At 49.3% G+C, this 23,984-nt stretch overlaps 1 protein-coding gene across 1 annotated transcript in view; it reads right to left on the bottom strand.

Moving 5' to 3' along the window:
- LOC311101903 (rho guanine nucleotide exchange factor 17-like) overlaps positions 1-23,678 on the bottom strand; it is a gene marked incomplete at its 5' end in the record, with an annotated part of 98,728 nt that extends 75,050 nt beyond the window's left edge. The window contains one exon of the mRNA XM_084143138.1: positions 18,771-23,678. Within this exon, the coding sequence (XP_083999264.1) occupies positions 18,771-23,678 (4,908 nt within the window). The remainder of the gene's footprint in view (positions 1-18,770) is intronic.
- Positions 23,679-23,984: the final 306 nt, after the last annotated feature.

The raw sequence follows: 23,984 nt of genomic DNA, 5'->3' as shown, positions 1-23,984 counted from the left end.
CACAAACCCATATCTCCAGCTCTGCCCCCATCAATACCCCCACCCCCTACAATTACCCCCATGAAAAACCCATCCAGACAGTGAGGCAGAATATCCCTAAGCCCCCAGAAGTCAACTGAAATGAAAAATACCTATGTAGAAAGAGGAGAAAAAGTGTGCAGGCTTTTTCCATATGTGTTAGAGCTGAGAGAAAGAATGGGAGGAGACACTCACTCATTTTATCTGGTTCATACAGTCAATGAACTAAGCAGACCAGACCCAGCTGCTAACGCACTGGCAGCACCCCTTAACCAGACTGGAACTGTGACAATTATTTTCCAATAGTACATGGCCTGAGTGGGACATCTTCATATATATCCACCATCTTCGGAGAGATTTTGCTTTCTGGCCTGCAGCTTAAGAGCTCAGACTGACCCCATGACCTCAAATCAGGCTACAGCTTGGCCCTGATTACAACTGCTGACTGCTCATCATTTGCAGATAGTTGTTAACACATCAACTAGGATCAAGGGGCGGGGCAATTTGTGACTTGTTTTGGTAATCAGTGGCTGTATTGGAGGGGGAGTGGTTTCACCTCTTTTCTGAGCGTCTATAACCAGCTTCTCAGGCTCCATCTCAGTGTGCTTCATTCTATAGCTAGAGGACTCCTGATATCTCCAGGAGTGATAAGCATAATATTTTGTCTTTATCTGTTGTGGTCTAGTACGGTCTTTTTGCTAGCTAGGACGATCTACTTTAAGTGCTGACTGTCTTTTTTAAATTTATTTTTATTAATTTATTTAACCAGGTAAGCCAGTTGAGAACAAGTTCTCATTTACAACTGCGACCTGGCCAAGATAAAGCAAAGCAGTGCGATAAAAACAACAACACAGATTTACATATGGGGTAAACAAAACGTACAGTCAATAACACAATAGAAAATCTATATACAGTGTGTGCAAATGTAGTAAGTTATGGAGGTAAGGCAATAAATAGGCCATAGTGCAAAATAATTACAATTTAGTATTAACACTGGAGTGATAGATGTGCAGAAGATGATGTGCAAATAAAGATACTGGGGTGCAAATGAGCAAAATAAATAACAATGTAAATAACAATATGGGGATGAGGTAGTTGGGTGGGCTAATTACAGATGGGCTGTGTACAGGTGCAGTGATCGGTAAGCTGCTCTGACAACTGATGCTTAAAAGATAGTGAGGGAGATAAGCGTCTCCAGCTTCAGAGATTTTTGCATTCGTTCCAGTCATTTGCAGCAGAGAACTGGAAGGAATGGCGGCCAAAGGAGGTGTTGGCTTTGGGGATGACCAGTGAGATATACCTGCTGGAGCGCATACTACGGGTGGGTGTTGCTATGGTGACCAATGAGCTAAGATAAGGCAGGGATTTGCCTAGAAGAGATTTATAGATGACCTGGAGCCAGTGGGTTTGGCGACAAATATGTAGTGAGGGCCAGCCAACGAGAGCGTACAGGTCACAATGGTGGGTAGTATATGGGGCTTTGGTGACAAAACGGATGGCACTGTGATAGACTACATCCAATTTGCTGAGTAGAGTGTTGGAAGCTATTTTGTAAATGACATCGCCGAAGTCAAGGATCGGTAGGATAGTCAGTTTTACGAGGGCATGTTTAGCAGCATGAGTGAAGGAGGCTTTGTTGCGAAATAGGAAGCCGATTCTAGATTTAACTTTGGATTGGAGATTCTTAATGTGAGTCTGGAAGGAGAGTTTACGGTCTAACCAGACACCTAGGTATTTGTAGTTGTCCACATATTCTAAGTCAGACCCGCCGAGAGTAGTGATTCTAGTCGAGCGGGCAGGTGCAAGCAGCTTTCGATTGAAGAGCATGCATTTAGTTTTACTAGCGTTTAAGAGCAGTTGGAGGCCTACTTGGTGTGTGAACTGCTGACTGCTCATAATTTGCAGATAGTTGTTGACAAATCAACCAGGATCAAGAGGCAGGGCAATTTGTGACTTGTTTTGTTAATCAGTAGCTGTATTTGAGGGGGAGTGGTTTCACTCTCCCAGGCAATCCGCAATTAGTACAGGGTGGTGTGCTCTCCACCTCTGCTAGGCAATTAGCAATTAGTGTTAGTACTTTAGTCTCCCCTGGTAAGCGGCGGTCTTGTCGCCGAAACAAAGACTGTTCTGCCGAGTTGTTCGAGGAAGGCTCCACACCACTCTCTCTTGAATATCTTACCTAGTTATTTTCAGATCTCATTTTTGCAGCTTTGGCAACTATGTGTGTGTTTTCTATACCTGTTCGCACCTCTCCCTGTAGGCTTTACAGATGCTCCCCACCCCTTGACTACAATACTTCTAATTTAGTGTACCTTGCACGCACAACCCATGTGGAATGCCGGGTCTCTGGCAGCATTTGGAACTGGCGATCTGCGTTCAAGAACGCCGAGTTCATCTCAGCCTATGCTGCACTTCAGTCCCTTGACTTTTTGGCCCTGACGGAGACATGGATCACCCCAGAGAACACTGCTACTCCAGCTGCTCTTTCTTCATCTGACTACGTTTTCTCTCATAGTCCGAGAGCATCTGGTCATCGAGGTGGTGGCTCATTACTAATTTCTCCTAAGTGGATATTTTCTATTTTCTCCCACTCTCACCTGTCCATCTCATTTAAATTCCATGCTGTCACTGTCACTTGTCCACTCAAGCTTAACATTATTGTCATCTATCACCCACCAGGTGTTCTTGGAGAGTTCCTCAATGAGCTTGACAAGCTCATTTCCTGACGATGGCTCACTGCTCTTCGTACTTGGCGACTTCAACCTCCTGACGTCTTCCTTCGATTTATTTATTTCCCCTCCTTGCCTCTTGACCTCAGCCTTTCCCAATCCCCTCCAACTCACAAGGCAGGCAATACGCTTGACCTCATCTTTACTACAGGCTGCTCGCCTACTAATCTCACTGCAACCCCCCTCCAGGTCTCTGATCACTACATTGTTTCCTTTTCTGTCTCCCTTTCCTCCAACCCTAACCACTCAGCCCCTACCCAGATGGTCAAGCGCCGTCATAATCTTTGCTCTCTCTCTCCCAATACTCTCTCCTCTTCTATCCTATCATCGACCCTACCTTCCTCCCTTTCTGCATCCTATGACTCGCACTGTCCCCTTTCCTTCTGGCCGGCTCGGCCCTCCCCTCCTGCTCCGTGGCTAAGTGACTCATTGCGAGCTTACAGAACAGGGCTGCGGGCAGCTGAGCAAAAATCGAGGAAAACTAAACTTCCCGGGGAGGACCTATCATCCTTCCACTCCCTCTCTACCTTCTCTTCCTCTGTATCTGCTGCTAAAGCCACTTTTTATCACTAAATTTCAAGCTTCTGCCTCTAACCCTAGGAAACTATTTTCAACCTTGTCCTCCCTCCTTAATCCTACACCCCCTCCTCCCTCTCTGCGTACGACTTTGCCAACCGTTTTGAAAAGAACATTGACAACATCCGCTACTCATTCACTCAGCCTATTGAGTCCACTGGTCCCACTCACACAGAACTACCCTACGCCTTGACCTCTTTCTCCCCTCTCTCTCCAGGTGACATCCTGTGACTAGTGAGGTCTGGCCGCCCGACAACCTGCCAGCTCGACCACATCCCCTCCCTTCTCCAGACCATCTCTGGAGACGTTCTCCCATTCCTCACCTCATCCCTGACCACTGGCTGTGTCCCTTCTGACTTCAAAATGCCCAGAGTCGCTCCCCTCAAGAAACCAAAACTTGACTCATCTGACTTCAAAAACGACAGACCTGTATCCCTTCTTTCTTTTCTTCCAAAACACTTGAGCGTGCAATCTCTGATCAACTTTCTCGTTATCGCTCTCAGAACGACCTTCTTGACACAGGTCCTTATCCAGGCACTTGTCCTCTCCTGTCTTGACTACTGCAACTTGCTGTTGGCTGGGCTCCCCGCTTGTGCCAGTAAACACCTGCAACTTATCCAGAACGCTGCAACCCGCCTGGTTTTCAACCTTCCCAAGTTCTCACGTCACCACGCTCCTCCTCACACCCCACTGGCTTCCAGTCCAAGCTCGCATCCACTACAAGATCATGGTGCTTACCTACGGAGCAGCAAGAGGAACTGCCCCTCCCTACCTTCAGGCTATGCTCAAACCCTACACCCCAACCCGAGCACTCCGTTCTACCACATCAGGTATCTTGGCTCTCCCACCCCTATGGGTGGGCAGCTCCCGCTCAGCCCAAGCTCTTCTCTGTCCTGGCACCCCAATGGTGGAACCAGCTTCCTCCTGAAGCTAGGACAGCAGAGTCCCTGCCCATCTTCTGAAAACATCTGAAACCCTACCTCTTCAAACAGTATCTTTAAATAATCCTCCTCACCTCCCCCCTTCTAGCTCTGACTCTACTGATAGCTACTTGAGAAGAAAAATATATTTTCTATGCCTGTGATATGTAGTTGTCCCACTTAGCTATCTTAAGCTGAATGCACTAACTGTAAGTCGCTCTGGATAACAGTGTCTGCTAAATGACAATGTAACACTGCTTAAAGTAACACATACAACCCCCCCACGATGGCTTACTCTTTAACTACGCCAGAGAGCACAGTCCAACACCCTGACCCAAACACTCTTTCTTCTAAACCTTAGTATCCCTCCACGTTAGATGAGTGATTACTCCAAGAAAAGGAGGGAAGAGGACAGGATGGAGCATTGGTATTCCAATAGTGCCATGGCTGTGAGGTCAGAGGTCAAAGGTGAGGCAGAGCCCTGACCTCTAGGGTGGTAAATACTCACCTGTGATTGGTCAGGGTTAGCAGGTCATAGAAGGTATGAACATTAGTGATGGGGGGAAAAAATCTATACAGTTACATATCGCGATATTATTTTGGACGATATTTGACTCCAAGTATCGATTTGTAAAAATAAATACATCTTTATATTATTTATGTTTTGCTAGGTAGCGTTAACTAGCGCTAGTCGGCTGTACCTGCGCCAAAACGACAGTATTTTTCATCCTATAGCTTGTTCTCAATCTTTTTAAATAATATATTCAGCTTCCATGACTGATCAACTCTTTCTCATGCTCTCTCGTCTCTCTGCAACAGACATATAGTGAGTCATATGTTTGGAATATCAAATTGTAATATAATCACAGTATCGAATCGCAATACCTATCGTATCGGCAACTAAGTATGGTGATTTCGTATCATGAGGTCCCTGGTAATTCAATACATATCGTATCGGCAACTAAGTATGGTGATAATATGGTATCATGAGGTCCCTGGTAATTCCCAGCCCTTATGAAACAATGAACTGTTTCTCTCTTTTTCTCATACAGACACAAGTGTAAATGAAAATGAAGCCGAGAGGGAGAGTGTGTGTGTGTGTGTATAGATAAGAATGATCAGGTGACTCCAGTGCATACATACTAGAGCAGCGCACAGCCATCACAGACCAATACATTGTAGCTGTTGTGCCTTTCCCTCTCTCTTCCGTCACACCATAGTTCAACAATAACTTCTGAGAAGTCAAGGGAACATCATGACATCTCAGTCTATTTCTCCCTCATATATCAAACTGTTATTTTTCTGTTGTGCACACATTCTATTCCACCTTGGAGGAGGAATAACAATACTTAAATCTCCGTATATCACACACACATTCCAGGTAACCTCTGTTCACAAGAACTTTCCTTGTCTTATTTTTCTGAGTAATGTCATAGAGCTGCTGGCTATATTTATACCACCTTCTAGACTGGGGTTGTGTGATTTAAGGAGGGTTGGTAAGTCTTATTATTCCTCTGAGGGGGGAGAGGATATTTGGGTCTACCCTCTATACACAAACACAGAGAGAGTGTAGTGTAGGGCTCAGTCTCCTAGTCTTTTATGGGTGCAGACTGCTCAGTCTGTCAATGAGGACCAGATGTGAGCTGAGTGGGAGGGAGGGAAGATACAAACACAGAGAGAGGGAGGAGAGAGAGAAAACAGATAGGGGGGAGGAAGGTAGAGAGACACAAAGAACAGGAGAGAAAACGGTTTAGGAGGGGTGAGGAGTAGAAAGAGGGTGAGAGAAGGGAGGAGGAGTTAAGAGGAGAGACTAGAATGATGAAAGAGGAGTTAGCAGAGGAGGAGTTAAGAGGAGAACAATACAGAAAGGAGAGGAGAATGGAGGAGAGGAGAGGAGGAGAGGAGAAGAGGAGAAGGGAGGAATCTGTCTGGTTTTGTTGAATTGTCCTGATATTCCAAAGCCTCACATTCCCTCCTTTGATGTCAACACATTCCAACCGGAGAGCACCGGCAAGATTCCCAGTTATAAAAGACATCTCACACACGGGTGGCTGACTAACCGCCAACATCAACCTGCAGCCCATGACAACAGAGGGGACATTAGAGGAACTTAAAAAGGTACTGCGCGACGGTCTAATGATTCCTCCCACCCACTTCCTGCCCTGCCTTTTCAATAGAGTACTCGAAGAGCTAATTATGGTTCCTACTGTAAGCATCGGGGAGGGACACCAGACAGAGTAGGATGAAGTTACCCTTACTCAGATCTAAGATCAGCTTACCCTCCCCAAATCCGATAATATACCTAGGAGAGGTAAGGCAAAACTGACCTTAGATCAGTGTCCTGGGGCAACTTCGTCCTACCTCACACCAGATACACAGCACCCCTTTAAACAGCAATACACATCACACACATATAGCTGTGGGGGAGATAAATATCTAATCAAAAATAACTAAAGAGAAGGATCAAGGGGGGAGAAAGACAGAGGGAGGGAAAGAGGAGAGTGAGGAGAGTGAGAGAGAGGAGAGTGAGAGACAAAGATTGAAAGATGAAACAAGAGAAAAATAAATTATATCTGCCTTGATTCTAGCATACCTCCCCCAGAGCTGGATAAATGGTTTCTCCCTCCAAGGTTACTGCATGGGTAAGAACACAGATACATATATTTTAGGCTATTTTTAGGGGGGGGGGGTTGACATATCCTTATCATAATGTTTTTGTCTACTCATGCCTCATTCAGGAATTAGTAACTTTTCCATGCTGCACTAAATTGGCTGTCAGGGATGTGGATGGATATTAATAGCTAAATTATCACACGTGTTGAAAATAGCAGTCATAACCGGAAAATAAAAACAAAGAACATATATTTTTTTTTTGCCCTTTTTCTTCCCAATTTCGTGATATCCAATTGGTAGTTACAGTCTTGTCCCATCACTGCAACTCCCGTACGGACTCAGGAGAGACGAAGGTCGAGAGCCATGCGTCCTCCGAAACACGACCCTGCCAAGCCGCACTGCTTCTTGACACACTGCTCACTTAACCCGGAAGCCAGACGCACCAATGTGTCGGAGGAAACACCGTACAACTGGCGACCGTGTCAGCGTGCAAGCGCCCGGCCCGCCACAAGGAGTCGCTAGAGCGCGATGGGACAAGGACATCACGGCCGGCCAAACCCTCCCCTAACCCGGACAACGCTGGGCCAATTGTGTGTCGCCTCATGGGTCTCCCGGTCGCTGCCGGCTGCAACACAGCCCGGGATCGAACCCGGATCTGTAGTGACGCCTCAAGCACTGCAGTGTCTTAGACCGCTGCGCCACTCGGCAGGCCCCTAAGCACACATTTTGGTCCTGAGTACAAGAAGTGACCCTTTGAAGAAACCAGTGCATGAATGAACCCAATAACCTGAACCAGTGTGAAGCTCCATTTACAAGACACACAAAAACTATGACTCCCCATGTAATGTAATGGCAGTCCATTTCAGCATCACAAAACCACAATCCACCAGCTGTCAATGCACGATGAGGGCTGTGTAATAGGGTTGAAGAATTCAGAGGTTCTTCCAACACACACTGCAGGACAGACAGCCCTCAGATCCTCACATAAACGGTGGTTATCATCATTACCGTGGCGATCATTATGGCTATTATGATTGGCCGGTGAATGTTCCACAGAGCCTGATGGATGAATGGCTAAAGGAACAGCCAGAGGACAGAGAAACAACACACCCTCTGTGTGTGTGTGTGCTTGTGGTTTGAGGAAAGTGAACTCTTGGTGTACAGTATGTGTATGGCTCAGGTGACCTCAGGTCAGTGTTACCTGGTGTGTGACAGAGACCTGAGATAACGGGTCAACAACCTGAGTGTGTGACAGAGAAAACCTGTAATTTAAGGAGGCTAAGACTGTGTGTGTGTGTGTGTGTGTGTGTGTGTGTGTGTGTGTGTGTGTGTGTGTGTGTGTGTAATCAGAGGACTAAGAACCCAGTCATTAACCAAAGCCTCTTCTGGATCCCCATCAATTTAGTGGAAAAAACAGAAACACATAAAGAGAGGGGAGGGAGGGAGCAGAGAGGGGGAGGGAGGGAGCAGAGAGGGGGAGGGAGGGAGCAGAGAGGGGGAGGGAGGGAGCAGAGAGCCTAGAGAGAAAGCATGAAAGGACTGGGACAGAAGAGAGAAAACACATCATTATGTTTCCCCAGACCTCATCTGACGCACTGAACTCTGTCTCACCCAAAGACAGCCAGTCTGGCCAGGGATGTGTGTGTGTGTGTGTGTGTGTGTGTGTGTGTGTGTGTGTGTGTGTGTGTGTGTGTGTGTGTGTGTGTGTGTGTGTGTGTGTGTGTGTACCCCTCGATACCGCTCTAAGGATAGAGACAGGGGCAGGGGGTCGTACCGAGGGTGTCCCCTCTGTTCCCAAACATTCTTTAATTCGGCCCCACAGGGTTTCTGGCCAACACACACAGGCTCAAACACACACAGGCTCAAACACACACAGGCTCAAACACACACACACACACACAGTTTGTCTGTTGGTTAGTTAGGTCAGTCTATTCCAGGACCATTATAGCTTGAGAAGAATGTTCTGCTTTCCTTTTTAATCCAAACACTGAGGTTGGCATCTGACAAACACACAGACTAACACACAGGCTACACAATCAGCCTGCTACACAGCCACACAAATGCCCACAATCACACACCCTGACCCCAATCACACACCCTGACCCCAATCACACACCCTGACCCCAAACACAAAAACACCGAAACAGGCAAAGTGCTTTCAGATGATGTAATCCACATGTTGTGAGTGATGTAATGGCAGGTTGAGAGGGTGAGAGAGACAGACAGACACGTATCAAACCTGAACAGTTGCTCTGGGCCGTGGCCCTTCCTCCAGTCTCCTCTCCTCCTCATCCTCACCCTGAGTCCTGCTCCAAGAGCCCAGCAGCCATTCTGACATGGCCTTCCTGCTATTCTCCTGGACACGGGAATCATAGCGGGAACAAGAGCCGAAAGAAGCTAACCGCCGGACAGAAGCCATGGAGGGAAGGATTGGAGGGGGGAGGTGGAGAACGGAGCAGAGCTGCTCAAGTCCACCCACAGAACCAGTTGAGCCCAGAACTTGTTGTTTGTGCATGCATCTCTGAATGTGACCACGCTCTGAGCTATGCCCTGTGCAGTGGTGGAACACACACACGTCTTTGTGTGTGAGGAGAGGAGTAGGCAACAGGTCTTTGAGCCTATCACTCAGGACTGGCGACTGGACGTCTATTCACTGTGTGTGAGTTACTAAACACACAGCACACAGGTACATTCCACATTACAGACGTGTGGTTGGTCCTGTGCTTGTTAGACATCTCTCCTCTGAGTCTGAGCTGTTAGTCACTGAGCCAGAGCTGAACTAAACACAACACTTTACTACAACAAAGACAACCACACACACGCATGACAGAGATCTCACAAACAAATATTCAACCACATCACTAAGGGAAGAGGGGTGTTTCTTCATCATGAATAAAACACACGTTCATAAAGAAAGGTTTGCTGAACCCTTCTTACATGCAAGCACAAACAGAGCTGAGATGGCAGCTCTGCTAGAAAGTGAGATGGCAGCTCTGCTAAAAAGTGAGATGGCAGCTCTGCTAGAAAGTGAGACGGCAGCTCTGCTAGAAAGTGAGACGGCAGCTCTGCTAGAAAGTGAGACGGCAGCTCTGCTAGAAAGTGAGACGGCAGCTCTGCTAGAAAGTGAGACGGCAGCTCTGCTAGAAAGTGAGACGGCAGCTCTGCTAGAAAGTGAGACGGCAGCTCTGCTAGAAAGTGAGACGGCAGCTCTGCTAGAAAGTGAGACGGCAGCTCTGCTAAAAAGTGAGACGGCAGCTCTGCTAGAAAGTGCTGTTTCAGAGAGAGATACTTTCATTACATAAGCAAAGTGCTCTGTAATTACCCAGGGTGGATCCTACATAATGAGAGAGAGATCCACTATATATATATGTTCTGATCTCTCTCTCTCTGCTTTGTTGACATTGGACAGTTTCTATCCTCTATGTAAGGTTCCCTTTACCAGATCTAGTCCCACCTTAAAATAGGCCCCCTCTCACCCCATGAGTCCGTCCTTAAAATAGGCCCCCAGCCCCGCTCTTACAGCGGAACACAAAACATTTGTGTTGCCCTGGTCCCAAAAACAATACGCCAGCCTGTCTGTGTATTTGAGGGTGACATGGATAGAGGAGGGGGGGGGGGGGTGTGTCCTGAGGACAGGAAGCACAGAGACAGAGGATGTTCTGGCCCCATATGCTCTAGTCTCCTGAGATCTGCACTACTGAGGCCCGGGCGGAAACCATGGCAACATTACAGAAGGGTGGAGATGGGGGGGTCGGGGGGTCAGGGGGGCTAACTTTCCCAAACCTTTAGATCCAGCAATTCACAGTAAACTATTGAGAGTTTGGAAAACAAATAACTATCCTTTCTTGTTGGTACCAAAGTTTCCATGACAATAGCTTTCTCATGCGCAGTCTTACTAGAATGTAACTTTGTTATTTGGTTCCAAAATGGCGGGTATAAAAACTTTTACCCAACATCCCCTCTGGTCCAGGGTCAAGGGCATGATGGGAAATGGTGAACTAGTTGGTTGCAGTCTCATCTGTTTAGCCACATCTCTATCCTCTTCCTTCCTTTCCATCATCCCTCTATCTCTAGTGCCTTCTCTCCTCATCCCCCTCTCTCTCCATTCCTAGGTGAGCTGAACCCCCACCCCTGTCCTCCCACACTAAAGGTCCCCACCAGAGCATCTCCTCTGGGGCTCAGAGAGAGGTACAGACCACAACACAACCGCTGTCTAGAAATGGAAAGGTTTCCGTGTGTGTGAGTCAAGGCCTGGGGGTTCTCAGAAGGGGACTACACAGGGGGCTCTGTGAGAGAGAGAGAGAGAGAGACAGAGACAGAGACAGAGAGAGAGACAGAGACAGAGAGAGAGAGCGAGAGAGAGAGAGAGTGATGAAGAGAGAGCGAGAGAGAGAGGAAAAGAGAGCTTGAGGAGGAGAGCGAGAGCAGTGGTTGATTCTAGGTGGGTGGTCTGATAAAATAAGTAATACATCTGATGATCTAAACACTGTGTTCTCTTAGCCTTAATCCACGATGACGCCCTCTCTCCGTCTGACCTTATACAAGTCTCAAAACATCAATACCCCTATGTCCCCCTCTGACTACCTGCTTCCTCTAGATCCTCCTTTCTCTCTCTCTCTCTCCCCATCTCCTTCACTCCTTTACCTGTGAAAAAATCCAGCCCCTTCCTTCTGTCATTCTAACAGTCTCTGTGCTCCTCTCTTCCTAAATTAAGGGGCTGGTGTGGGCCATGCCATGACATGCTCTTCCTAAAAGCTCATCAGTGTGCACTGTGTAAGCATCAGCTGCAGTGAAAGCCTAAAATAAGTTAGGAGAGAGAGATAGATGTAGGGAAAGAGAGAGGGGAGGAAGGAGAGAGAGTGTGATATTGACCAGAAGACTTCCCATCTTTTGTTAGTGACAGGTCTATCACTCCCACGCACGCCTGTGTAAATATGACCCTCGCCTAAAGTACACTACAAAAGGAAGTCGCTCATACATTCACACACACACACTGCGCACTGACATCGACTCACACACACACACCTGCATTTACTCCCGGAGGGTTCAGGGCAGAGGGAAGATAGATGGACAGGCAGCAGGAATGTGGCCTGTGAAAACATCTCAGACCATGGGGGCTGGGTTTTCTCTCTCTCTCTGCAACTCTATTCTGGCTCAGATGTCCTCTTCTTTTCACTGCTCTTCTCTCTTTTTCTTCTCCCGTCTTTCTCCACCCAAGTCCTTTCACCTGTCTCCCCTGCTCCCTCCCTCCTCTCCCTCGTTTCTCTATGTTCCTGTACCTGATATCTGGCTAAATCTTGTCTCATGAAGCCTGAAGGAGATGACCTCATCTCACAGCAATGCTCTGAGAGAGAGAGAGACGAGAGGGGGAAGAAAGAAGAAAAAATAGGCACAGAAAGCAGAGTGGGAGGAGTCTATAGCTATGAGGAGTCTAAAGCTATGAGGAGTCTAAAGCTATGAGGAGTCTAAAGCTATGAGGAGTCTAAAGCTATGAGGGGTCTATAGCTATGAGGAGTCTAAAGCTATGAGGGGTCTATAGCTATGAGGAGTCTAAAGCTATGAGGAGTCTAAAGCTATGAGGAGTCTAAAGCTATGAGGGGTCTAAAGCTATGAGGAGTCTAAAGCTATGAGGAGTCTAAAGCTATGAGGAGTCTAAAGCTATGAGGGGGCATGGGAGAAAGTGAGAGAAGCGGGGAGAGAGAGAGAGAGAGAGAGAGAGAGAGAGAGAGAGAGAGAGAGAGAGAGAGAGAGAGAGAGAGAGAGAGAGAGAGAGAGAGAGAGAGAGAGAGAGGCAGGTGTAGTGCACACTGCTAGTGATGGAGGAATCAATATTATGTTTAGCATGTTTGGAACATCAAATCGCAATAAAATCACAGTATCGCAATACATATAGAATCATGTGAATCGCTCTACATATCATATCAGCACCTAAGTATGGTGATAATATCGTATCGTGAGGTTCCTGGCAATTCCCAGCCCTAGTACACTATAGGGAGGTGAGTTGTTCTTCAGCCTCCAGAAAAGGAAAGAGCTCCCTTGCCCTTAAACATACACACACACACACCTCTCCTTGCATAGGAGACACAGACCCTTGTCTGCAGTGCACTCTACTTGGGATCAATTGAAAGTGTCAATCCCTTTTTTGCCTGTCCTCTCCTCCTAAATCAAAGCATGAGCTTACATGGAAGTAACAGACAGAGACACTGCTCAGACATCTCCCAGGCCAACACAACCCCCCCAGCGGCCCTGGCAATTATCAAACACATCAGTACCCACAACAACTTACTGTTTCTCCAAAGCGGGGGGACAGCAACCCCCCCCCCACCTAAAACTTCCTAAAGACAAGCCAACAGTGCTTGTAACAAAGAGTAATTTAATATAACAAAGCTATGTAAGATAGATAAAACCGTTTTTATAGTCACAGGAAAAGTGTGTGTGAGAGACATTCCAGAGAAGATCTAAACCACAATGTTTGTGTGTCTGTAGAGAGAGAACAATCTTTCCTTGAGTGATACCTAACGACAATAACACACACACGACACCCAATAAATACACTTGAGGCAGCAGGGGATATGGACTAACTACAGGCAGCAGGGGATATGGACTAACTACAGGCAGCAGGGGATATGGACTAACTACAGGCAGCAGGGGATATGGACTAACTACAGGCAGCAGGGGAAAGGACTAACTACAGGCAGCAGGGGATATGGACTAACTACAGGCAGCAGGGGAAAGGACTAACTACAGGCAGCAGGGGACAAGGACTAGGCCTACAGGCAGCAGGGGATATGGACTAACTACAGGCAGCAGGGGATATGGACTAACTACAGGCAGCAGGGGATATGGACTAACTACAGGCAGCTGGGGATATGGACTAACTACAGGCAGCAGGGGATATGGACTAACTACAGGCAGCAGGGGATATGGACTAACTACAGGCAGCAGGGGACAAGGACTAGGCCTACAGGCAGCAGGGGATATGGGCTAACTACAGGCAGCAGGGGAAAGGACTAGGCCTACAGGCAGCAGGGGATATGGACTAACTACAGGCAGCAGGGGATATGGACTAACTACAGGCAGCAGGGGATATGGACTAACTACAGGCAGCAGGGGAAAGGACTAACTACAGGCAGCAGGGGATATGGACTAACTACAGGCAGCAGGGGAAAGGACTAACTACAGGCAGCAGGGGACAAGGACTAGGCCTACAGGCAGCAGGGGATATGGACTAACTACAGGCAGCAGGGGATATGGACTAACTACAGGCAGCAGGGGATATGGACTAACTACAGGCAGCTGGGGATATGGACTAACTACAGGCAGCAGGGGATATGGACTAACTACAGGCAGCAGGGGATATGGACTAACTACAGGCAGCAGGGGACAAGGACTAGGCCTACAGGCAGCAGGGGATATGGGCTAACTACAGGCAGCAGGGGAAAGGACTAGGCCTACAGGCAGCAGGGGATATGGGCTAACAACAGGCAGCAGGGGATATGGACTAACTACAGGCAGCAGGGGATATGGACTAACAACAGGCAGCAGGGGATATGGACTAACTACAGGCAGCAGGGGATATGGACTAACAACAGGCAGCAGGGGATATGGACTAACTACAGGCAGCAGGGGATATGGACTAACAACAGGCAGCAGGGGATATGGACTAACTACAGGCAGCAGGGGAAAGGACTAGGCCTACAGGCAGCAGGGGATATGGGCTAACTACAGGCAGCAGGGGATATGGACTAACTACAGGCAGCAGAGGATATGGACTAACAACAGGCAGCAGGGGAAAGGAATAGGCCTACAGGCAGCAGGGGATATGGGCTAACTACAGGCAGCAGGGGATATGGACTAACTACAGGCAGCAGGGGATATGGACTAACAACAGGCAGCAGGGGAAAGGACTAGGCCTACAGGCAGCAGGGGATATGGGCTAACTACAGGCAGCAGGGGATATGGACTAACAACAGGCAGCAGGGGATATGGACTAACAACAGGCAGCAGGGGATATGGACTAACTACAGGCAGCAGGGGAAAGGACTAACTACAGGCAGCAGGGGATATGGACTAACTACAGGCAGCAGGGGACAATGACTAACTACAGGCAGCAGGGGAAAGGACTAGGCCTACAGGCAGCAGGGGATATGGGCTAACAACAGGCAGCAGGGGATATGGGCTAACAACAGGCAGCAGGGGAAAGGACTAACTACAGGCAGCTGGGGATATGGACTAACTACAGGCAGCAGGGGATATGGACTAACTACAGGCAGCAGGGGATATGGGCTAACAACAGGCAGCAGGGGATATGGACTAACTACAGGCAGCAGGGGACAAGGACTAGGCCTGCAGGCAGCAGGGGATATGGGCTAACTACAGGCAGCAGGGGATATGGACTAACTACAGGCAGCAGGGGACAAGGACTAGGCCTACAGGCAGCAGGGGATATGGGCTAACTACAGGCAGCAGGGGAAAGGACTAGGCCTACAGGCAGCAGGGGATATGGGCTAACAACAGGCAGCAGGGGATATGGACTAACTACAGGCAGCAGGGGATATGGACTAACAACAGGCAGCAGGGGATATGGACTAACTACAGGCAGCAGGGGATATGGACTAACAACAGGCAGCAGGGGATATGGACTAACTACAGGCAGCAGGGGAAAGGACTAGGCCTACAGGCAGCAGGGGATATGGGCTAACTACAGGCAGCAGAGGATATGGGCTAACTACAGGCAGCAGGGGATATGGACTAACAACAGGCAGCAGGGGATATGGACTAACAACAGGCAGCAGGGGATATGGGCTAACTACAGGCAGCAGGGGATATGGACTAACTACAGGCAGCAGGGGATATGGGCTAACTACAGGCAGCAGGGGACAAGGACTAACTACAGGCAGCAGGGGATATGGACTAACAGGCAGCAGGGGATATGGGCTAACTACAGGCAGCAGGGGATATGGACTAACTACAGGCAGCAGAGGATATGGACTAACTACAGGCAGCAGGGGATATGGACTAACAACAGGCAGCAGGGGAAAGGACTAACTACAGGCAGCAGGGGATATGGACTAACTACAGGCAGCAGGGGATATGGGCTAACTACAGGCAGCAGGGGATATGGACTAACTACAGGCAGCAGGGGATATGGACTAACTACAGGCAGCAGGGGATATGGACTAACTACAGGCAGCAGGGGATATGGGCTAACTACAGGCAGCAGGGGATATGGACTAACTACAGGCAGCAGGGGATATGGGCTAACAACAGGCAGCAGGGGATATGGACTAACTACAGGCAGCAGGGGATATGGACTAACTACAGGCAGCAGGGGATATGGACTAACTACAGGCAGCAGGGGAAAGGACTAGGCCTACAGGCAGCAGGGGAAAGGACTAGGCCTACAGGCAGCAGGGGTTGACTGTATGGCTGTACTATAGCCATTAGGTTATCAGCTCCCACAGTCACATACAGTCGTGGTCAAAAGTTTTGAGAATGACACAAATACTAATTTTCACAAAGTCTGCTGCCTCAGTTTTGATGATGTCAATTTGCATATACTCCAGAATGTCATGAAGAGTGATCAGATTAATTGCAATTAATTGCAAAGTCCCTCTTTGCCATGAAAATTAACTTAATCCCAAAAAAACATTTCCACTGCATTTCAGCCCTGCCACAAAAGGACCAGCTGCCATCATGTCACTGATTCTCTCGTTAACACAGGTGAGAGGGTTGACGAGGACAAGGCTGGAGATCACTCTGTCATGCTGATTGGGTTAGAATAACAGACTGGAAGCTTTAAAAAGGAGGGTGGTGCTTGAAATCATTGTTCTTCCTCTGTTAACCATGGTTACCTGCAAGGAAGCACGAACCGTCATCATTGCTTTGCACAAAAAGGGCTTCAAAGGCAAGGATATTGCTGCTAGTAAGATTGCACCTAAATCAACCATTTATCGGATCATCAAGAACTTCAAGGTGAGAGGTTCAATTGTTGTGAAGGCGTCAGGGTGCCCAAGAAAGTCCAGCAAGCGCCAGGACCGTCTCCTAAAGTTGATTCAGCTGCGGGATCGGGGCAGCACCAGTGCAGAGCTTGCTCAGGAATGGCAGCAGGCAGGTGTGAGTACATCTGCACGCACAGTGAGCCAAAGACTTTTGGAGGATGGCCTGGTGTCAAGAAGGGCAGCAAAGAAGCCACTTCTCTCCAGGAAAAACATCAGGGACAGTGATATTCTGCAAAAGGTACAGGGATTGGTCTGCTGAGGACTGGGATAAAGTCATTTTCTCTGATGAATCCCCTTTCCGATTGTTTGGGGCATCCGGAAAACACCTTGTCCTGAGAAGACTCGGTGAGCGCTACCATCAGTCCTGTGTCATGCCAACAGTAAAGCATCCTGAGACCATTCATGTGTGGGGTTGCTTCTCAGCCAAGGGAGTGGGCTCACTCACAATTTTGCCTAAGAACAAAGCCATGAATAAAGAATGGTACCAACACATCCTCCGAGAGCAACTTCTCCCAACCATCCAAGAACAGTTTGGTGACGACCAATGCCTTTTCCAGCATGATGGAGCACCTTGCCATAAGGCAAACGTGATAAACTAAGTGGCTCGGGGAACAAAACATCGACATTTTGGGTCCATGGGCAGGAAACTCCCCAGACCTTTAATCCCATTGACAATTTGTGGTCAATCCTCAAGAGGCGGGTGGACAAACAAAAACCCACAAATTCTGACAAACTCCAAGCATTGATTATGCAAGAATGGGCTGCCACCAGTCAGGATGTGGCCCAGAAGTTAATTGACAGCATGCCAGGGCGGTTTGCAGAGGTCTTGAAAAAGAAGGGTCAACACTGCAAATATTGACTCTTTGCATAAACTTAATGTAAATTGTCAATAAAAGCCTTTGACACTTATGGAATGCTTGTAATTATACTTCAGTATACCATAGTAACATCTGACAAAAATATATCATAACAGCGAACTTTGTGAAGAGCAATACTTGTGTCATTCTCAAAACTTTTGACCATGACTGTACAATCATAAGCAAAAGGTAAATGAAGTAGAGCAGAGCATTGCCCAGACTATTAACAGCAGGCGCTAGTCCAGAAGCTAATGTGCCCAGTCCAATGCTTGTTTAACATTTGTTCTAACAATTTTTGTTTAACGCTTGTGTAAGTCTGTTTGATGTTTCTGCTAACAAATACACTCTAAAAATAACCATTGGAGTATGGTCATGGCATTAGAGGCCTGTTTTTTGCGTGTGTGTGTGTGTGTGTTAGTTGTGGAGAGCCTGTGTGTGTGTTGACCAAATAGCACTCAACAAGGCTCGGGAAGAAACAGTGAGCGGAGCAGTTTCTCTCCCCCAGAGCAGTTTCTCTCCCCCAGAGCAGATTCTCTCCCCCAGAGCAGATTCTCTCCCCCAGAGCAGATTCTCTACCCCAGAGCCATATTCAGAGCAGTTTCTCTATCACAGAGCAGATTCTCTCCCCCAGAGCAGTTTCTCTACCCCAAAAGCAGTTTCTCTCCCCCAGAGCTATAGAGATAAGGAGCTTGGCAAACTGTCCTCCACATTTGCTCCAAACACTCCATCACTATAACATTCTACAGAGTAAACACACATACACATGCACGCATGCTCTCACGCACGAAAAGCGCACAAACACTCACAGAATCATGGCGCAGCTCTTTAAAGTTGAGCTGATGTCTTTGCAACATGATTCATAAAAGGGCCCCTCCTTCAACTCATCATTACCAGCATAGTATGAATAGTAAATACACGTCAGAACACAACATAACTCCATCTAGCTGTGTTGATTTCCCAGAGGATTTCATCCATGACAACAGCAAATATTCAGCCTCCTCTCCTGCAATATGAAAACACACTTTTGACCAGACACACGTTGGCGATGTTACTCACCACTCTGGGTTTGGCTCTCTGTGGGGCTGGTGTGGTCAGCTCCTCGCTGCTCTTCCTCTGCAGTCTGGGTTCTCTGGCACCAGTAGGAGCAGCTGGGCTGGAGTTAGACCCGTCTGATACAGGCACCGTTCCTCCAGACCCAGGCCCAGACCCAGGCCCAGACCCAGGCCCAGGCCCAGGCGGCTCCCCCTCGCCCCCAGGAGCATTCAGAGCCAGAATATACCGCTTGGTCACATCCTCCAGGGAGGGGGCCTCCTCACCGGTGGGCTTACCCAGGATGGAGGGTTCAGAGGCGGTTAGCAGGGCAGGCGGGTCCGCCTGGGCTCGCTGGGGCTGTGGAGGTGGGGAGATGGGGATGAAGGTGGCAGGTTCGCTGGCGTGGCGGACGTGCTTAGACATGGCTTTGGATTTGGGGGGGGGCGGGGGCAGTGGGGGGTTGAGATCAGTCTGGTCTTGAGCCTGACTCTCCTCTGGACCGTGGTCTTCCGGACCTGGTTCCGAGTGGTCCAGCTCCTCTGATGCTGTTTGCATGACCCGGTTGGGGCGTTTCCTGGAGGTCCGCCGGCCCATTCTGGGAGATAGAACCTCCGCTAGTTTGGGGTCAAAGTTCAATATCTCCCCTTGTCCCCCTCCGTCTGTGTCATCACCATGGAGACAGGAGTGCAGCTCCCTTTCTGATTGGGAGCGGAGTTTTCCACCTTCATTGTTGCCATGGCGACTACATAATGGGCGTCCACGTTCATCTCCGAGCTCCCACAGCTCATCTCTCTGCTCACTCAGGATTGGCTCACTGCTGGAGGGCGGGATCTGACCAAGCTGATCCAGCTCACTGATTGGTTCGTTGGGGTGATGGTGACTTTTGAACCCTGATTCGTCAAGCAGGGGGCCATCACCACGGCGACTGGGGTCTGAGAAGGACTTCTTCTTCGTGGCTTTCCCATTGTTTTTGTCATCCGTCATCAATCTGTCCATTGCTCCTGGCTCGGCAACAATGCTCCGGATCACATTGCTGTAGTCGTCACGGAGACTATCGTCACGGAGACCACCGTCGCTGCACACCGATAGCTCGCTGGCAGCGCTGCCCGTGCACTCTGATAGATCGGCTGCAGAGGACGACTCTGGGACACTTCCTCCTCCGACTCCTCCTGCCCCCTTGTAGGAGAGAGAGAGCGACCCCAGCAGGTTACTATCCACAGAGAAACTGTTATTCCCTTCTTCTGACACAGAGCGGCGCCGGTGAGGCATGGGGTCGCTTAGCGAACGGTAAACAGTAGGATCCCCGTTCGACTCCCCATTGCTGCCGTTACTGGAGTCAGAGCCTGTGTTACCGGCTGAGGAGAATTTACGGCGGCGGCGGATAGCGCTCGGGGTGGGAGGAGCCTCAAGTCCTGGGGCTGAGGCACTCTGGGATACATTGGTCCTCCCACTAGTACTGTTGTTGTTGTTGTTGATGCCGCTCATCTCTGTTACTACAGCAACGCTCTCAGTCTCAGCCCCAAGGGCAGGAACAGAGACAGGGTTCTCTCGTTTCTTACCCGCTCCTGCGTGTAACCCTGATCCCTCTCTCATTCCCTCGTTTAACCCTGGCCATTCCTCCTGATGCAGAGCAGACTGCTTCCAGACAGTCAGGGGTTGACCCAGCACATCTCTGGCCAAAGATGATCCTAAACCTGACCCCACAAATAACCTCTCAGGGTCACCCAGTCCAGTCTCTGGTTCTGTGACTATGCCCTCATCTGTGAGGCTCGACTCGTGACCCGATAGCTCATCAACAGATCGATCATAAAACACGTTCTCCTCAGAATCTCCCTTCTGTAGGCACTTCTCTAGATCTCTGTTTTCACATTCCCGCTTCTCTTTTTCCCCTGAAATGGAGGCTGCCCCAATGTCAACCTCAGCCTCTCTAGCTCTCCTCTCCTCATCTTTCAATTCACCTCCCTCCCTCTCATGTATCTCCTGTTCCTCCACTTCTTTTCTTTTGAAACCCTCATCCTCAGTGCAATCTGTCGCTAGCACATCTTCATCATCCTCGCGAGCGCTCATCTGGCAGATATCTCTGATCACCTGTCTGGCCTCCTGGACATACCTGTCCTGCAGCGGCATGGGCATCACTTCCTCATCCCCATAACCCCCTGCTCTGCAGTCCCCTCCATCACTCGCCACCTCTCTGTCAGGCACCGCCCCCCTCCCTCCATCACGCTCTCCGTCTAGATCCAGACGTTGCTCAGAAGAGCTTCTTTTGGCTGAGGACCCGTCTGAATGTTGCCTCTCTACTGGTTTATCAGAGTAAGTGAAGGATTTGGCGCGTCGGAGAGTTGCAGTGAGGTCCTTTAATGAAGGGCGGAGTCCTGGGTGGAGACCTCTTGACCCCATCCTGTACACCGCAGATGACCCCTCAGTAACCCCTGACCCTGACCTGTCCGTCTTCCGAACTCTGAGCTCTGATAGGTCACTTTTCAGGAAGCTGAGGAGGGACATTGTTTCCGAGGCGATATCCGGATTTGACATCGACATCTTGTTCCTGTCCGTATCACCGACTACGCCACCACTTAGCAACCGCCTGAACACTGTAGTCTCCTCCCTAGTAACCCCTCGAGTGTCCCCTGTGGCTGGAGATGGGGGATTGACAGTGGGAAGAACGCGGGGACAGACCCTAACAGGGGTGCGGGATAAGTTATCCCCGTGTCCGAAGCTGGGGGAGCGGTACATGGTGAAGTTACCGTGGTAGGTCTTACTGAGCATGGAGGAGGATGCACCAACCACACTGCCTGGGGTGGTAGTAGTAGTAGTAGTGTTAGAGTTAGCCCTTCTATTAGCATAGCTAGCTTGGTCCTCTTCTTTCAGTGTCTCTGTGCTAGAGTATCTACTGCTGCTCTGCGAGCCACCGGGACTCGAAATAAATGATGAGATGTTGACCTTTGACACCCGTGATACCCCTGTGAGGGGCGTGGTCAAGGGAGATGATGTCCTTGGCCCCCCTGAGGTGTATTGGCGTCTGTAGCTCTCCTGCGCCCCCATCTGGTTAGGAGTGGAATTGCGTCCCCTCTGCGCTGCACGGGTTCTAGAGCCTTCGGGTTCTCTGAGCCGGTTCCGAGAGCTCCCAGTCTGTTCTGCCGTGGCGGCGGTGTTCTGTTGGTGTCTCTCCAGGTGTTCCATCATACCTGCCTGCTCGTCGTCGCTGTCGTCTGATTCGCCATTATCTCGCCCCGTTGCTACGGCAACCTCACTGTTCTTCTTCTTCTTCCTCAGTGAACGGCGTCTCATGGTGTCTCGGCTGGGTCCTAGTGATGCAGGACTGTCCTCTTCACTGCCTGAAGACCTTCCGAGGACCTTTCCACCCCACCAACCATTCTTTCCACGGGAGAGGTAACCTCCGCTGACACCTAACGAGGGAGCGCTCCTTCCTCCTGCTCGGTGGTACTCCTCTTCTTCGTCTCCTGAGCTGAACCTCCAGCGGGCTGTGATGGTTGCCCTGGCTGAAGCTCTATCAGAGGAAGGGGCCACCGGTCTGGAGGAGCTATTTGAGGAATGTAAACTATCCCTGGGCTGCCCGGCCCCCTGGCTCTGCCGCTGCTCTACAGAGGGGCAGATACGGGAGGAGGAGAGGCCCACGGAGCTGCTCCGAGGTGGGGGGGTGGGGGCAACGGCGAGGACAGAGGGTGGAGTGTCAGAGTTCCGACTAGATGTCCAGGTCTCAGGCCCCTCTCCTCCACTGCTGGGGCTGTGGGCTCTGTGCGTGTTTGATGGCTGGGCCACCCTAAGAAACCTACCACTTCTACTAATACTAGTGCTGGCTGGCTCAATCTCTGCCTCGTCTGAGTAGTGCTGGTCAGGGTGAAAGGCTGAGTCCATGCCCTGGTGTCTCCTCTCTCTGTCCAGGGAGGCAGCCCTGCTGCGGTGTCTGTCTGACAGTGAGAGGCAATTGGCTTCAGGGGTTAGGCTGTTGGGAGACTGCCTGTCGCTTCTGTCTGATACAGAGTTCTCTTTAGAGCTGGCGGAGTGCTGGAGGTAGTCAGCAGATTTTAAATCCTCTGCATCAGAGGTGGACCGGTGCTTCTTTCTGTGCCTGTCCCCAAAAAGCTCTCTGATTTTCGTGACACTGGGCCAGTTGGTTAGGTCAACATGAACAGGAGGATCTCCATGGTGAGTTGGGAAATAGCTCCTGTGTGACTTGCAGGCAGGCGCTGCACTGACAAAAACATCATCCTCAGCATTCAAAGTCTTACTGCAGTTATTGTTATCAGAGATAGACGGATCAATTTGGGAATAATCTCTTTTATCGGTCCCAACGCTGCTGCCTTGAGCAGATTTGCGAGTATAAATCAATTTTTGATTTCTATCCGAATCCGACCCAGAGACCGAGTCTGTGCCTGAATAAGACTTTTGTTGCTGAACTTTAGTGTCAGTCGGAGACTCTGTTACAACCGTGTCAGTAACTTGTAAATATCCACTGTCCTCATGGAATAACTTCCGAGACGGGGATATCTCACCCCTGCTGCTTTTAAATCGGGGTAAAGTTGTGCTTTTCCCGGCCACGTTAATGCCAGGGCTCGGGGCTCCGTGCGTCCGAGCCGAATTAGTGCTACTGAACTTTTCAGTTAGTTGGCGAATAGAGGGAGAAATGGAGGAGAGAGGAGTGGAAGAGGCTTTCTTTAGCTCTGCGGTGGAGAGGCTGGCAGCGGAGATTTTGGAAACTTTCCTTGACACGCTAACACTACGCATAGCCGAGGGCAGCGCTTTCTCTGCCGCTGCCACAGCCGTAGATGGAGGGGGAAGGGCTCCGCTACTGCCCTCCAAATCCTTTGATTTGTTTTGTTGATTTTCACAGCGACTTTTGTTTGAGCTCCAACTTTCAAACTTTTTGAAAGAGACACTGCGATACACCTTCTCTTTCTCCTTTTCTGCCATTGTGCATGTCTTTCTTTTGTTAGTTTCTCTCCTTTTGTTAATTCATTGTGGTAAAGCACTTTTTCTTTCGCAGTGGCTAGTCTTTCACCCCTTTTCAATTTAGCTAGTACAATAGGCTACACTTTTAGACACAATTTGCTGGAAAGGCTTTTTCATTCTACTCCACTTAAGAGTCTTAAAACAAGAGGCCAGTGTTTACACTAAAACGAGAGTGAATTATGCAGTAAACAAAGTGAGAGAACTCTCCTGCATTCTGACCTTACATGTCCTCTCGAATCGCATCCATGCACGAAGAAAATGGGCTAA

The sequence above is a fragment of the Coregonus lavaretus genome (genome assembly GCF_964263955.1).
Source record: "Coregonus lavaretus genome assembly, chromosome: 26".
Lineage (NCBI taxonomy): Eukaryota > Metazoa > Chordata > Actinopteri > Salmoniformes > Salmonidae > Coregonus > Coregonus lavaretus.
The sequence above is the reverse complement of the archived record's forward strand: the minus strand, read 5'-3'. Positions and strand labels throughout refer to the sequence as shown.